The following is a 17272-nucleotide window of genomic DNA, read 5'->3' on the forward strand; positions in this document are numbered from 1 at the left end:
GAATTAGAGGTACACATGTTATCGCATGCTAGGAAACAGTGTCAACTTCCATGACTCCCACTTCATGCATATTTTCCCAATGAGCGACATCACCATGACACTGTCCGATAAATGTATCCGAGATTGTTCAATTATTCTGGCGTGGTATAGTGCTGAATAGATACGGCAGTAGAAAAATGCCAGGAGTTATAACGCATTAGAATATATTTTAAACGGAAGCATCAATTAAATAAGTCACGAATAAAAATTGAAATGTTTATGTTGTCTCTCACCTTACACCTTGGAGTTGTGTCATTAAAAACAAACTACAAGGACAAAATATTAATCCCAAAATAAATTTTTGGTCAAGCAAGTACTCGCTTTGGCTGAAGCCATTACTCGTGCCACAGACTGGTGGTTCACCTGCAGATGATGTATCGGAGATAGAAGCTAGGTTGTTTACTTATTCATTAACCTAATATGAATGTTTATCCTGGCCTGATCGAATAATTACTTATCTGTGTACTTTTCCTATTACTACCTGATCGGTATAATCAATTGTGCTTAATAGAAGCACGCAAAACGTTGTCAAGGTAAAAAGCGCAGTCAAAAGTTTTATCTCGTCACACAGATAGGAAGTAGAGGTATGCCCCAAATAAGTTCTGCGCAGTTTTGTCGCGATACTGGCGTGAAGAGCTCAGAATAGTGCCTCGATAAAATTGCAACAATTCCATTACGCGCCACAGAATAATAATAATAATAATAATAATAATAATAATAATAATACTTTATTGACACAGGAATTCCGCCAACACTAATACATAATAGGGCTGCCAAAGCCGCATTGGGCTTGAACGGCAGAGCCGACAGACAGCGTTTAACACAATGTTATATCGCGGATAACGCAAGTTATGCAGAACCATTGTTAACAGGCACTGACACCCAAGAGAAACACAAACAGCAATGAGGAGGCAAAAAATGACAAGAAACTACGTATCATGCGATGAAAAGTAACATAACCCATAATTCTTAATACAGAGCATGAAAACATACATCAGGCATTTGTATGACACTTAAAAAGCCATCAATTATCCTATTGACAACACCCAACAAAAAACAATGAAAATAGGAAGCAAAAAAAGAGACAGGAATATACATATGAGATATATATATGAGATATATAGCCAGCTAGGCAAGCGTTTCGAAACATTTTTGGCATCTGAAGGCAAAACATGGAAGGAAATGGTGAAATACTTTGTTTCGCAAGGCAGATATCAGTAGTAATTACTAAGTCACTACTAATTACTAACAAGACAAGAAGCTCCAGGTAAGCAGCGTCAAACGTATCAATGGCGGGTGTTACACAGCCTATGTACTGCTGCAGACATTCTGCAAAAATAATAATAATTATAAATCAATAATCATGTAACTCAACAATGCGCGACGTACATGCTATATGTCAACGCTCGTTTATTTTATTTGAGGAGATAATTAGAATGGCACAACAGCTTATCGTGCCTAAAATGTTCTCCATCAGTGGCGACAGTTGACTAGTAACCGTGGCATTGAAAACGCCAAATAATGTGCCACGCGCTGTACAAGCACTTTCGAAGGTCGCACACACACGCAAACACCGGGCACGGGGACGACCTATATTCATGCGACGGTTACCGCCTCCAGAAGAGGCAGTCGTGGTAGTTTTTTGCCAGGTGCATTCGTTGCTTGGGAGTGCAGCCAAAGTGCTTCGTGAATCGCGGCATGTGTCTTGCTAATATGGTGAACCTGCGAGCACGACCCGGAGGATTCCGTGAGAAGGCGTGCACATGACACACCGTTTCAATCAGCGAAAGCGAAGTTATTATTTGTGAATAAGTTTCTCAGGATTGATGCATGCTTTCGTCGGAGTCATGCGGACGTTCAGTGATGGCTGACATGTAGTAATTACTCAAGCAATTAACTAAAGTTGCCTAATTACCTATTTGCCAGGCTGAGACGCACCATCGCAATGACAAAATTGAAGCGACTTCACCATACATGCCAAATTATCGCTTTAACCTGAAAAATTGACATTGCCGTTGCAGCTGTAGCGCGTCGATTGGGGTCTCTTGGGGCGCGCAAAAAGGGAATTGGGAGTCGTCACTCAGACGGAATATCAGAGCGCCTCAGGCCTTTGTCTGCATCGCCGAGCTCTAAAGATCAAGCTCATATAATTAGCCATCGACAGCATGGAGCGGCGTCGTTCTACCACGACGACCTTAAGTGTTATTTACCAAAACACTAAACAGGGCATTTCTCATCAGAGCGGTGAACGCGTCGCCAGGTATGTGTAAAATACAGTGCGAATACAGGGGCAGTGCGCAACAATAAAAATAACGAAAAAAAAGAGTTGACGATTCGCGAGTCCTGAAGAATGGTGCCGTTTTGAAGTAAGCGATATCTGCTAAATACCTTTGCTAGGTTTCATGTGGGTACGAAGACGAAGGGTCATGCTTTAACCGTTAACCGTTTAACTTAGCCAATGCCTGCGTGGTTGAGAGCAGACGCGCCAGCTTGGGTGTGCGCACGTATGCGAAGCTCAGCACCACGATCAGCATGCGCCTTTGCTACCTGATTTTGAACAACGTGTTCGATGAATTTCTCAAAGCAGGGTATATGAATCTGTAAAGATTCATATACCCTGCTACCTGATTTTGAACAACGTGTTCGATGAATTTCTCAAAGCAGGGTATATGAATCTGTAAAGATGAGGATGTTCTTCAGTAATCAATGAAGAGTTAGAAACTAATGTCCTTCCTGTCTAGAACAGGAAGCCTCAGAGGAGTGTCGGGTTTTTAGCCTCTTCTTTTTACTTACTTTGTACTCTTACCCATATAAAACTATCTGTGGGATGTATTTACAAGGATACAGAATGTTGATGGAGACGGAAGAGAGTGAGGCCAGCCAGGCTGTGATGACTTTTGGCTGTCTATGGTGTCTTTGTCGTCGTTCCCTTCTTCGCCTCACTGTAACATGACCCTTGCAGAAAAAAAAGTACTTTCCTGATGCGTCGAACGGGACTATCGGGAAGAGTATGGTAAAGCTTTAGCTGTGCGACGTAGGTGACATAGGTCCCATAGGTGGCATTGGTCACTTGACGTAGGACGCGGTAAGGGCACTTGTAGCACGGAATGATTTTTTGCGAGAGCACCACTGCGTGGCAAGGGGACGCGATCACCACAAGAGAATTTCGTGACAAATGTTACGTCATGGTACCGGCGATTCTAAACACGCTTTTGATTTTCTTGCGATGCCAAAAGGCACGCGCACGGGCTCGTCAGCGTCATGTCACCGAAACAACATTATTTACCCATCAAATTATTCATTGCTACCAAAAACAGTTCGTGGACGATACAGTGTTTGCTGCACAACATTTTCAAAGTCTCCTAGCACGTCTATTTTTTAACCTAATTCAGTCATTTGATGAACGACCACTTTGTTGATAAAACTAAGTACAAACATATATATCGCCACATGAACTGCAGAATGACGAGAGCGCCAGAACCATTTACGTAGTGCATTAAGGACAGCGCCTTATTCTTCTCTGAGCACATTTGATTAGTTACGCGTATTCATATTCAAAGAACGTCGGATCGACGAGGATGCGGAGCAGCACCACCAAGAAATACACTTTATCAGTCGTCAAAGAAAGCCAACAACGTCTTCTTCGTGTCCACGTTCAACCTAAACACTATCGCTACTTCAACCTCGTCCCCACTGGCACATACCCCCGGCAATATAGTTGTGCCAAATATAGTTGTGTCAATATGTATCAAAACATTCGCTCGAAAGCACGTGTCAACGAAAATTAAAATTTCAGCGTATTAGTACGATAGAGTTATACATAATTTGATGGGTGTCATATGCAGGAGGAGATAACATAGTCTCAAACTGTACGAAGACCTCGTATGATGATAAATTTAGTAGAAAGGATAAGTTACAATTACAAAACATGGTTAAAAGTTATTTCTTACAGCATGAAGTATAACCTTAACCATGACGACTGTCTATAAAGAACACAAGAAAGGATACAATGTTTTACAATAAATATAATAAAACTAAATCAAAGACTCAATCAGAAATCAAGTATACAGTGCAAAATAAGCATAAAAAAGAAGCCGATAAAAGGCAACTACTTGACCAAAAACTCATCGCTATAGGAAAAAGAAGGGTCGGGCATATTGTAATAGGCTATAAAAAGGAAAAAGCAAGAAAGTTTCAACCGCATGTAAAATAAACAAAGGACAATAACAATGCACAAAATGGAGAATTTTTGTGAAATTGCAACCAATATGAACTCTAAACACGCATTTTGTAACACAATGTTGTTAATAAAAGCTTTAACTATCTGCTGCTTGGTGTCTCAAACTTGAGTATGTAAGTTTTTATTCAGAATGCGAATGCTAACATGCGAGCTGCTATTATTTAAGGAATATCTACTCCCTCTGGCCATATTAAGTTTACTGCTAGACTGCAATTACACAAAAAAGGGCATTCCTACCTCTGCTCAGCCGTCTTCGCTCCATAGTCCGAGTTCAAGAGTCTGGCAGTGGTGCCATCGGTACGTGCGCAGAGTTCCTGAACAAAAGTCAAGCAGACCATTAACACACCGTAAATAAAAATTGTGGCGGATAAACTGTGCTCGAAGATTCGTTTGCTGTAACTACTGGCTTCTGAAGCTTTTGCAGTTCGCCGTTTGACTCCATTAGCATAGCCATTGAAACAGTACCAAACTACTTATATGAAAACGATGCCTACTGACGACGTGTGGAGATCTCATAGAATGATTTAGACACAGAGTTAGTTGTTCAACGTAGAAATCTTGAGCACGTGTTTTATGTAAGTTTTGTTTCTTGTTACTGGCCTAGTGATAATAGATTTTGTGAAAGATATTTTGTGATGCAATAACTTTGCTCAAAGCCGCGCACTACATTTGCCGCTGTGTTTACAAGTATGCGCAATGAATAATAACAAAAAATTACCCGACGGAAAACAATATTCACGGGATACGGTTACCGAACATTTTCATGCTGTGCGGGCAACTTTTTAAGCAATTATGACAGATTACACGGTTATTTTAGTGTGATACTTTTGCTAAAGTGCACCTATGAAAGTGTGTACAGCCTCTTCACACTATCCACTAAGCTTGTGCTGCCTTGAGCGCATTTTCATTGTTGCAGTGCATGTACCAAGCATGTAAAATCATTGAACACGATGTGAAAGCTGCATACGGGTGAAGCATGGCGCTAATGAGACTTATAAGGTGCATAATTCAAGTTAAATTCGGTAACCGTCACAATGCTTATGCGGTAAAATGCACGAAGATAATACCTAATATATGTGCACACCAGATGGAGGCACTGGTGTTTTCTCATAAGCATTCAGATGGATTTGTTCTTGCTATGTGCTGCTATGCGGTGGTTGAGGTGGAGCCGGAAAGCGTCACTCGGCTTCTCCGTTTTTCACTCACCGATGCCAGAGCTACGAAGAACTGCGTCGTTGAAGGGACCGACCGGAGGAAAGGCAGTCGAATGTCCTCGTGCTTTTGCTTGTTGTAGTTCACGGTATCCACGAATATCTGCGTACAGCAACGTGCACATAATCTCTAGGCCATTTGCATGGTATACATGCGCATGACTTCACAAATACGTGATGTAACATACCGCAGTGCACACCCTTGACTATGACTCGTAATACCGTAGAACTGTAGAAGAGATCAGAGTTTAGCGAGTCGGGTATGAGGGCACGTGCTTTAACAGGGGTTTGGCTGAGTATGCGCCCTTTTGGCCACGCATTGATGATTGCGCCGGTGATACCCAATGCTACAGGAACCTTCAGCGTCAGTAAACAATAGGCATGCGGTCAATATATTCGTTATGCAAGGCTATAATATTATCAAGGATGATGATGCGTGCATAAGTCATGCTTCTATCTTGTGGTCACAGAAGTGGCCATTCTGGGTTATACATGACTTTCTGTTTTTGTTTCTCGATGGTCCTTGCTTGTTGTTTCCGAAGTTTTTTTTGTGATCTTGTGATCTTCTTGATATCCTCCGTATAAATTGTTGCACGTGACATTACATTACCGTCGAAATTCAACGCCTTGTCCTGTCCTTTTTATTTCCCCGATGTAGTGTTTCCTTGAGGTGTGCAACTATCATGACTACCATAGAACGGCAATTTGCCCCATGTCTTGTACACTATAACGTAAATATAACTAAACAGAAGTGGGTATGGCTAGCCCGTTACATACAAATGGAATTCACTGCCTCGCTAGGCCTAATGTTACAGCACTTGCAGCGCAGCACAGCCTGAACTTGGAGGAAAGTGCGTGGATATATCTGAAATTTATGCCAGGACACAGGCAGGCACTTCTACAAAACCCAAATGAGATGCTCGATTGTCCCTCTCAAGTGCCATTCAGAGCACGCGCGTCTATGCGTAGCGGGAAACTCTGTGCGACATTGGAATCATCTAAAAGAGACTGTCACTATCATTAATACGATTCTTCTCAAAGTAGAGTAGGCACTCGAATTGTCATAGAATAAGATTACTCTGCTGTATGGCTTTTTTATATAGTTTCGAAGCCAGTAGGCTGCAAATTTTAACTAAAGTTCTACTTTCCTACTGCGGTCTTCTGTGTTTTGTGATGGACGTTTGTACGGGCCGCCGCGGCCGTATCTCCACAGGGGTGACGTGCCAAAACGGCCGTGTACCGTGCATTAGGTGCACGTAAAAGAACCCCAGATGGTCAGAATTATTCAGCAGTCCCCCCTGTGGCGTGCCTCATAATCAGATCGTGGTTTTGACACGTTCCACCCAACAATTTAATTAATTTAGGTCGTGGATGCTAAGTCGCGGAATATAACTACTTGCATGGTGGCATCCGTATGGGCGTTCAGCTGCTAGATAAAAAGAAGAGCCGGTAGAACCAGCCCTCGGTTGACATCTTTGTAAGCGATAACCTGTGAATTAAGACAAAAGACGCTCTAAAGTTTTCAGAGACTAGCGAATCTCTGAGCCGCCTTGGTGGACCTTGAAAAGAAAACTGTACTGTTATTCAGCATTAAAACGTGTTGAAACGCAAGACACGATGGGACTTAGCACGTAAGAATGTGACATGGCGTCACAATACGATGAACAGCGCGTCGCGAATTTCAAAGACGAACACGTCCCGTAACGTCAATCTTCATCGCAACCGAGAAGGTGAACGCGCTCAAATTTTATAGCTTTTCATAATGCGACGCGTCAAACGCGGCAAGGGGCTCCAGAGCTGGTATGCAACTTCGCTAGCCTGCGCGCGCGGAATCGTGGTTAGATTACACGAAACCTATTGTAGTGCACACAGACGAGGAAGCAAGAAAGCACACGAAACTACGAGGTTTCTAGATAACACACAGCACACCTCATAGCTAGATAACACAGGCACATGGAACCATGAGGTTCATAGATGTGAAATTCGGCTTTGCTGACAATCACACTTGCTGATCATATCATCCTAGTGCAAATAAGCCTACCATTTGTTTCATCCCGTTCGAAGGTGGTGAAAATAGGGGCGGCCAAATATGTACTTCGAATACGCATTATAAAGTCGTGCCAGCATTTACTGCACGCAACCTGCAGGCTTGAGGCTACAAGACGGAGGCTACAAGCCTCCGTCTTTTTTCCTGTGTTGCGTCAAAAGTTTACCCTCCACGCCTGTGATTTTTGAACCATGGGTGCTGTAAGTTGCCTGCTGTCGAGCAATACCTCTTCAATGGAAATCGCATCCGCCAGCTAAAATTCATCGCCAATTCGAAACATGCGAACCCCCGCGCCCCTGCCACGCAACGCCGGCAGTGTGCGTCCGCGGTAGCAGCTGCAGAAGCCATGAGCCAGGTTGGTGGGGTCAACAGCGTCGACAAGCCTCCGGATGAGATCCTCGATTGGCGCGAGAAATTTGTTAATGCGACACCAAGAAGCCTTCGCCCCCCCCCTCCTCCCAGCACCCTAAAACCTCTAGCGCAAGTAAGCCACATTCTGCCTCGTCTTCCTCCACTCCTGTCCGCTAAACACAAGATGATTTTCCGTGTACAAGGTGGCGCCAACTGCGCCGACATGCAGCCTCTCTCCGGGACAACGGCCTCAAGTCCACTGGCCTCTCCGCGGCTTCGATATCACTAGATCGACTCCGGGCCAACGAGATTCACAGCACAATCATCATAAGCAACTCCTGCATGGACAGGACTGATGGCTATTTGAAGATCGCCACCATCACCACCATGGGCAAGAGCTATGAGGTCTCCGCGAACGTGGCCGACCTTCAAAATTCGTGCAGGGGCCTCATCAAGCTGCCGGCCTACCTTCACCCTGGTAGAAGGGAACGTGTGGGCTAACCTTCGAGAGTCCAATACCACAATCAACATCCTAGCTACTCGAAGAATGGGCTCTACGAACTCTGTCCTTGTCACTTCTGAAGGCTCAAAAGTCCCCTTTTTCATTGATTACCTCCGCACAAACCTCTACTGCCAACCATATGGCAAAAAAGGGGAGGCGTATACTATGCACCGGCAGCTTGACCATCCCCAACACGTCTGCCCCAATGTGACCGTATGTCTCTGCTCAAGATGCAGCACGCCAGATCCTCCTGAGGACCACAGCTGCACCCCCACTTGCATCATCTGCAATGGAACACATTAGACTGGTTCCTCAGAATGCCAACATCGTTAGGAACCACGAGCACACCCCCCATAGTGCCCTCAGAGACAAACTCGACATTTCCGGCCAACAACAATATGCAGGCCCCCTGCCAGCGCCCCGCACAAGAAATGCCGCAGAGTAGCTCTGGCCAGAAGAACCCTGCAACAGTGGCCCAGCTCCCATCATCGAAGCAAGCTTGGCCGCCACTGACTCCACGAAACGAGGGGATTGCCCATCTACCATTTAAAGGTGAGCTTGGGCACGGGTAGTCTCCCACAATAGCAGCTCCTCAGAAGATGCTCATAGCTGTCTCATCAAATACTTGCTTAGTCCGAAGGAAACACTTAAAAACTAAATCAAACAGCTCAAGGCAATGCTCGACCCCTCTCCCATCGAAACCAATGACACTCCTGCCGCTACTTAGAACCCACTGCCACAAACGCTTGCACCCACACTTACACAGCCTCCGACAGAAAAAAACACTGTTTCATCCACTGCTACGACTGAAGCAGCAACTCCAAGGTCACCTTCACCACAAATGTAGCCCCCACCAGCAAAAATGAAGAATGCCGAAATAGTAGACACTGACAAGACCTTTGAAAACGCCGTATTCGTCCTTAGTGATCATATGAACACCCTGAAAAACAAACATGTCCTCAAAAATCGGCTACAAAGCTAGCTTGATGCCTTTATTTTTGACGCATCTGCGAAGTTCTGTAGATTCCAAGAACTAATCGACAGCTAAGGAAGACGCTCCACGACGTCGCAAGCTCCCATCCTTTACAATAACAACAATAATAATGAAGCCAGAGCGCAGTCTTGTCATCTGGAAGTGGAACTGCAGGTGATTCCGCAACTATAGCTCTAATTTAGCGCTATTTCTACAGAGTCTTGAGGAGCTGCTTCACGATATAGTTTTGCAGAAAACACTAGAAAAACATTCTACCTCAATACAACATATTTCAAGACCCTCACATAGACAAGCCCAACACTGCCGTACTTGTAAGACATCTTTGTAATAAATGGGACACATTCAGTAGTACTGACACGCCCCCTCCCCCCCCCCCGATTTAATAAAATTTCTTCCTCGAAGTCACAAAGAACGCACCATATACGTGTTGTATGTTTATAGCTTTCCCAATCCTCGACAACACCGCTGTGAGCACATGCTTGTTCATTACAAAGTTAAGGCTACTAAACAGCCGCTAGTCGTAATGAGCGACTTCGATGCCTCCCATCAAATGTAGGGCCACTCTGGCAGTACATACAGAATCAAGATTTCACCGTCCACAATAACTTTACTCTGTGCTGATTTGCTGAGAAAGGGCCACTGTGCCATACTTGGTTCGCTTGAACGTGTGAATCAAACTGATATCAATAAATACTAGCAAGCGCAGTGCGGAGTGCATAATGAAAGAATTACTTTCAAGCGCAGCAATAATCGCGTTTGATGGACCTTTGCAACATCACATGTACGAAGACTGCCTCCTGACATAGCATTGGAACTCTCACTCACCTCAAGCAGCAGGTTGGCTGCGGCGATTTCAGCGATAGTCTCGTAACTTTCCACGCCGTTTTGAATCTGCGAATTTTTAAGTATGACAAAACTGAAGCAAATCGTGCACCGTGTAATTGTGCTCTGAACATAACAGAAAGTATTTTAGAAACAGAGAATGTTGGGCGACTGGGTTCAAACTGTATATAGGTTGTGCGATAAATACACAGGGAAGTAGGGAAGCCGCAGATGACCAGATCACAAACGCTCAAGTAGCATTTTTATAGGCACTGCGATCGGACTATGATGACGAAAGTTATCACGTTGATGGTGATGACTTACTGACATCCCCTTTCTAACGGGGCGGTGGCAAATAGTCACCAAAATAGTTTGAGCTACGCAGGCATGTCCAAAGCATTTTGCCTATCTCTCCTATATCTTCTTTTTCTTGTTATAAAAGCCTTGTCACTGCCAATGTGCACATACATATTCTTGTAAAAACTACCGTTCTATCAATACCTCCATTCGTTTTTTTCCGGCAGTATTCGGTCTCTACTGCTGACCATTTAAGGCTTCCATGCTCTTTGAATCTGATTCTTTCAGCAAGGTGCACATTTCCTACTGGTCTTTGCTGGGTGATTACAATGACATTCCCTTACAATGCGCTCAGTCGTTTACGGGCGTTCGCTACAGCAGACACATTCCTCACACTAGTGCGAATATTTGTTCCGATTCGATTTTCGCGAAACCTGCTTTCAAGCTTCTTAATAGAACATCTGAGCAGTGGCGAGGGAGACGAGAAAAGACTAGGCTACTTTAAGTTCGTTATAGCGGCTCAATGAAAATGCAACAGCGGCTTGTTTTCGAGCGCGTTGTGTTCTAGTGCAAAATAAGGAAAAAATGGTCTCGACACTCTCCTTCATTTGCTCTAAAATTCTGTTTTCCTGGCTAAAGAAGGAGTCACTTAAGATCAAAGGTCGTCAAAATAAACGTAAGATACTAATACTGACTCACAAGTTATGTATTTGCTACGGGCCTCGCACGGACTTAACTCAACCAGGCTCACTTGAACGTTTAATCACAAGAATTCTAACCAGCCGAATTCACTCGGACTTGCCATAGTTCTACTATGCTGGGCTCACACGGACTCAACATAATCAGACTGATGCACGTGTACTTGACTTACCAACCTGTACGAATTCGGGTCTTTTCACTAACTGAACATATCAATGATGACAAAATTTTATTACCAGATACACACCACGCGCAGAGGGATTACATAAGCCAATTTATAAGAAAGTCAGAATTACAAATATAATAGGCCCGCCTGCGGCAACGGGCTGCTTGCCAGTGTGGACCGCCATGTTGATCTCCAGTTTCCAGTTGGTACTCGCCCAAACAAAAGCTGCCGGTTGACCCCCTAAAAGCTATGACACTCCGTGAGCTAAAATGCGGTGGATGCATGTTGTGACATAATTCTTGCAAATACACACACAGGTGAAAATTTCTCAAACGAGGGGCATCGCCGCGTTTGCAGTGTTCGAAACACAGATGTCATTGCTGTGAACAGTACAATTATAGTCCTCGCATTTTCAGAGAGTTGACATAATAAACAGGAAGTAGGTTTATTCCGATAGCAATTATATGGACACTCCACGCGCATTTCAGCCATTCCCGTTGCCGTCGCCGTAATGTTTAGTATGAAATCCAAGGGCGATAAAACCGTGCGCCCCGTATGCTCTATGTGCGAGTGAAAGCGTGTGGAAACATAGAGTTTCCTAGAAAAATTACTAGAGGGAACTCTGGCGCTGCAGTCGTTGTCCTACCATAGGAATGATGGGAAGTACATGGATTTGTCTGATCTTCGTGCTTGTGGATTCAGACGTTCTTGTGGCTTTGTATATTACGCTATATAAATCTTATTGTCGTACATTTCGGCGCAATCTATATTCTTCGAAGTGCAGAAGACGCTGGGAACGCGTACAATTGCTATTAATTGCAACGATTGAGCTTGTCCAGATGGCCAAATCGAAACGCGCCAAGCGTCTCAAGGCACTGGCATGCCCGCGATAAATTCATAAAGGCGTTTCATTCGCTTGTGGATACATGCGTCCGTGGCTTAATGGTTTCAGTGTCAGGCTTCTGTGCTAGAGTCCCTTTGTTCGAATCCTGCCATCGGGCAATTTTAACGCGATAGCGTTAAGGAGCTCGTGTCGCAGAAAAGCCGGTGTCGTCGGCGTTGGCCGTGAGCGATAAATCCCAGCAGGCACTTCATGAATAAAAAAGAACTTGCAACATGGGCTGGGTGGAAATCGAACCAGGGTCTCCGGAGTGTGAGACGGAGACTCTACAACTCAGCCACGAGTTCGATGCTTCAAAGCGGTACAAAAGCGTCTCTAGTGAATGCGGTGTTGGCTTAGAAACGAGCTCTAAGGCTCAGGCGTGCGTCCCTTGCTCAGGCGCACATTTCGTTGCCGCGCCGAACGCGGCGCTGCTCGACGCTCACCGCGTCCGATGCGGGACGCGCAGTCGCTGCGCCGTAGCCCACTGTCTGTCTTAAGGCGGAACCGCATGGCGCGATTTCAGGCGCGATTGACGCGCGGATGGTGGGACGCGCGCGTCGTTTTGACGCGTGCCCAGCAGGATCCATCACGAAATCGCGCCGCCGCGTCCTGCTGCTCGGAGTAGAAAAAAACGCGTCGCGCGGGCGCGTCCACCAATCAGAGTTCAGGTAAGTCACGTGGCATTTGGTCACATGACATTTTGGTTATTTTTTGCCACCAGATGGCCCTGGTCTCTGCGCATCTCGACGGAACCTCCTTGGCGGAACGTTTTTTTTTTTTTTTTCTCTGCAGAACTGGCGCGCGCGTCAAGGAAAACATGTGCTACCCTGATTACGTTCGCGCATCGTGTTGGTTCGCGCATCGTGTTCACCTAAAATGAACAAAGCAACCTTCAACGAGGCCCCAATAACTAAAGTTGAGAAGCGTCGCGTCTCATCGCTAATACTGGCAAGACAATTTGCTAATAATATTACCAGTGTATGGTGCTCGCTCTCTTCTCAAACAGGCAGGCCGCACCCACATGCACCTCCTGACCCGCATTTTTTCTTGCTTCAGTATCAGCATCCCCCTTAATAGTAGCAGTCGCCTCTTCTGCTCGGTAGTAAGCCGCCCACCCTCCTTTTTATATGTGAAGTTGTAAACAAGCAGCGGCTTCTCAGCATGCGGAAGGAACATAGTCACAGTTTCGCACTCAATATTGCTGCTTGAAATTAAGCTTGATAAATACACCTCGGAAAGAAATGTCGCAGTCTAATTACACTCAGATTATTTTTATTGCAGTGTTCTGTAAGTTTAAGGGCGTATTATATATGCGGTAACAGAGACAATACATGTCGTTGAGAGTTATGTTGTCTGGCAACCCGGAAAACGCGGCGCGAGAGCGCCTCTTCTTTTTTTCGTACGGGTGCTCGCGCGTCGGCGGCAACGCGGGCGTTTGCCGCCCGCCGCGTTTTTCGCTCGCGAAAAACGCGCCATGCGGTTCCAGCTTTACACCCCTTGGCGGGTCGACGGGAACGCTGTCGCGTTCCACTCTTGAAGGCGAAGCTTAAGCGTCCTCCAATTTTTAATTATGCCTATTTATTTATTTATTGCGCAATATACTGTTGAAAATGACGAGTTTACAAAGTCGCAAAGCCGTTTGAAGCCGAAAGGACGAAGTTTAGGCAAATCCATGTACTTCCCATAATTCCCTTGCTGGGACAACCACTCCCATTCAACTCTATGTGTGGAAGTGGGCCGGCGAACGCAGTTCAATCTCGCATACGCGAACGAGGAACGCGGCCCGGAAGCGTGTCCTCTCCTGTTGCGCGCGAGGCATGGGGTCAGGCGAGGGAGGAGGGGCTGTCTTCTCCGGCTGCTAGGGCGCCTCGATGTCTTCCTCGCCCGCCACTGAGTACAAAGAGGAGACAACCACGGCGTCTACTACGGCATTGGCCGCGCTAATCGCGGATGCCGTAGACCCCTTTGGCAGGCGTCGTGGTGACGCGTTGGCGGCGCTTGTCGGCCTTGAAAGCAATCTGCGGTGTGGCCAAAGTTCGTGCCCGCGCGAGTCTCATTTTTAAAACCATCTACGACGCCTGCAGAGCGCTCGTAGTGCCGGTAGCTTCGTATGCGTTATGCTTTCAACGTTTTGTTCGCGTTGCAGCGAGAGATGCATGAAGGCCAATTCGCTTGCAGCTGCCGCTATACTTCACTCCGCAGCCTTCAGAGCGAGTTTCTGCGCTCATCGAGCAAAATGTGTTCATGCTTACCTTTGCGCGCGTGACACCCTGCTGGTTAATTTAGGTAAAACACATTGACAGGCTAGTTGGATTGAATGCATGGACCCTATAACGTAAAACTATTCCAATATGCTTCTATTCCAATCTCCTGACGTCAAATTTGCGTAACCGCCGACGCAAGCACCGGGTGGTCACCCGTAGGCTTGTCTGAACTGACCAATCGAACGCTATCCTCGTTCATAGGAGGTCATTTTTGTTTGCTTGAAAAACGAATAACATTGCCTACACTGAGCGGCTTGTCGTATCTAATTGGTTGACAAGAGGCGAGGAGAACGCCCAAGTGGAGAGCGATTTGCTGAGGCAGAGCCAGTGCGCTGAAAATCGATAACCGGATGAAGAGGGTGGTGCCGGCGTCAGCGATTGGTCGGCTTTCCCTTAATTATCTTGTGGTGGCTGGTCGAAAATCACAGGGGCATGCAACGGAAGCTTAAGAATGACGCTGAAACTGACCCTCAGCAATGAATAGTTGGCAGAATGAGGTGGTAAGCGTGCCGAAAGTGCTCGAAAACGTTACACGGCCACGCAAGAACCTTTATTATACGCAAATACACCCATGCCCTCCGGCAGGTGCGAGTAGCCAGCGTCTCAGCGATCGGCGGATGCCATCTTTTATTCCTTTCTGAATGGGGCAGCCTGCGGCTATTCCGAAGAAAATTCAGTTTTGTTCGGCATATTAATGCATCTTTATCGCAACACGTCACTTTGACACGGTGTGTTTCTGCGGTTTTGTCACGTCGCGTGACAGGCAGGTCAAGTGGGTGCAGCCCGAAAACTTTTTACCAATAGCCGAGGGCTAATGGCGAAAAGGGGTCGAATCAGAAATAACTGTTTTTCTTTTTTCTGTGAAATCATGCATAATTGGTGTGTACACATCATATCAGATGGGGTGGCATCGCGGTTTTCGTGACGTCGCGTGACAGACAGGTGAAGCGGGGTGGTAGAAAAAACATTTTGACCAATCCTGGAGGGCTGATAGGAGAATTGGAATGGAAAAGTTTGGAATAGTTTTACGTTATAGCGCCCCATGATAGAATCTGTAAGCACGACTGAACAAGGACGTAGAAAGAAGCAGACACATGAAGACAACGCTGTCTCTGTGTGTCTGTTTCTGCCTACGTCCTCGTTCAACGCGCTTTTACATACTATCATAGTTAATTTAGTTAGTAAATGAAATTTTATAAGGTAATTCGGCGTCTAAATCTACTATCCATACTTCGTACAGCTGTCCACTAATTTGCTGTAGCAATCGGTGCTTCGCCTTTCGGGCAAAACTGCTAATTTCTTCGATCTATAGGGGAACTTCTCAATGTGCTTGCAGAAGCAGCAGTGCATACGGAAGCAAAACCATCCTCTCCTTCCATATAATGTTTTCTGAGATTCAATGTTCCTGGTAATTATGCAGAGTTGGCTATTATAATTGTTTGCGGCGCAGGATTATTATTGCGCCTTTTATTAACCTCGCGCATCGGCCACCAAAGGCGGAATGATCTTCCGTTTGCCACCAATAATGCCAGTGCCAACACAAAATAAGACCATCAGTAGAGTTCGCAGCTTGTGTGCTGCAGCTTTTGCTCACATCATATAGTGCGTCCAGCTTTTGCACGCATTGCTCCACCTTTTCGTAGCGTAGGATCGACATCGTGCGCTTGTTGACCCACCACTGACCTGCGTTGCAAATTTTCAAAAATGTAGCTTCACGTATACAAAACATGGTCCAACGCTTCCACTCATAAGCATTAAACTGAAGCCAAACGAAAACTAGCATTGATTAGACATTCTAGGCAAATTTCCGCCATACCATTCATCTAAACCCCTCTTGCACATACACATGTACACCGATGTGTGTGTGTGTGTGCGTGCGTGCGTGCGTGTGTGCGTGCGTGCGTGCGTGCGTGCCCGCGCGCGCGCGCGTGTGTGTGTGTGTGTGTGTGTGTGTGTATGTGTGTGTGTGTGTGTGTGTGTGTGTGTGTGTGTGTGTGTGTGTGTGTGTGTGTGTGTGTGTGTGTGTGTGTGTGTGTGTGTGTGTGTGTGTGTGTGTGTGTGTGTGTGTGTGTGTGTGTGTGTGTGTGTGTGTGTGTGTGTGTGTGTGTGTGTGTGTGTGTGTGTGTGTGTGTGTGTGTGTGTGTGTGTGTGTGTGTGTGTGTGTGTGTGTGTGTGTGTGTGTGTGTGTGTGTGTGTGTGTGTGTGTGTGTGTGTGTGTGTGTGTGTGTGTGTGTGTGTGTGTGTGTGTGTGTGTGTGTGTGTGTGTGTGTGTGTGTGTGTGTGTGTGTGTGTGTGTGTGTGTGTGTGTGTGTGTGTGTGTGTGTGTGTGTGTGTGTGGTACGTGATTTTCGGCATGTTTGCTTGTCCCTTTACTGAAAGAACAGACTTACTGCGATAGTCGAAGACCTTGAATAGTTCGCGAATCACCTTGAATCCGTACACAGGGAGGTTGAAAGGGCTGCAAGGAAACGGTGTTACCGTTCTGTACAATAAAGTGTGCAGTCAAGTGTTATGGTAGCGAAAAAGAGACACTGTTTCACTATAAGGGCATAAGAATTATTGCGACAGCCCCCCCCCCCCACCCAGCATGTTAGAATATTAAACCAAGTTCAAGTTTCGTAGCTGTAGTAGCAGTATAAATTGAAGTAAACGTAAGCTGGCTATTTAACAATGAGCTCTAGTGCTAGGGGTCCTCTGCTTGAATCCTGCTTCCAACTATTTCATTTACGTTTAATAATTAAAGTCAAAGTCCTTCTT

The 17272-nt window shown here is 45.7% G+C and overlaps 1 protein-coding gene across 1 annotated transcript in view; it reads right to left on the reverse strand.

The window, feature by feature from the left end:
* Positions 1-750: 750 nt before the first annotated feature.
* LOC135901468 (membrane metallo-endopeptidase-like 1) overlaps positions 751-17272 on the reverse strand; it is a 172948-nt gene continuing 156426 nt past the window's right edge. The window contains exons 17-22 of the mRNA XM_065431278.1: positions 16906-16973; positions 16110-16198; positions 10210-10275; positions 5486-5593; positions 4517-4593; positions 751-1761 (exon numbers count right to left, since the gene is read on the reverse strand). Coding sequence (XP_065287350.1) covers positions 1647-1761; positions 4517-4593; positions 5486-5593; positions 10210-10275; positions 16110-16198; positions 16906-16973 — 523 coding nt within the window. The 3' untranslated portion in view covers positions 751-1646. The remainder of the gene's footprint in view (positions 1762-4516; positions 4594-5485; positions 5594-10209; positions 10276-16109; positions 16199-16905; positions 16974-17272) is intronic.

The sequence above is a fragment of the Dermacentor albipictus genome, chromosome 1, assembly GCF_038994185.2.
Source record: "Dermacentor albipictus isolate Rhodes 1998 colony chromosome 1, USDA_Dalb.pri_finalv2, whole genome shotgun sequence".
In the NCBI taxonomy this organism is placed as follows: Eukaryota; Metazoa; Arthropoda; class Arachnida; order Ixodida; family Ixodidae; genus Dermacentor; species Dermacentor albipictus.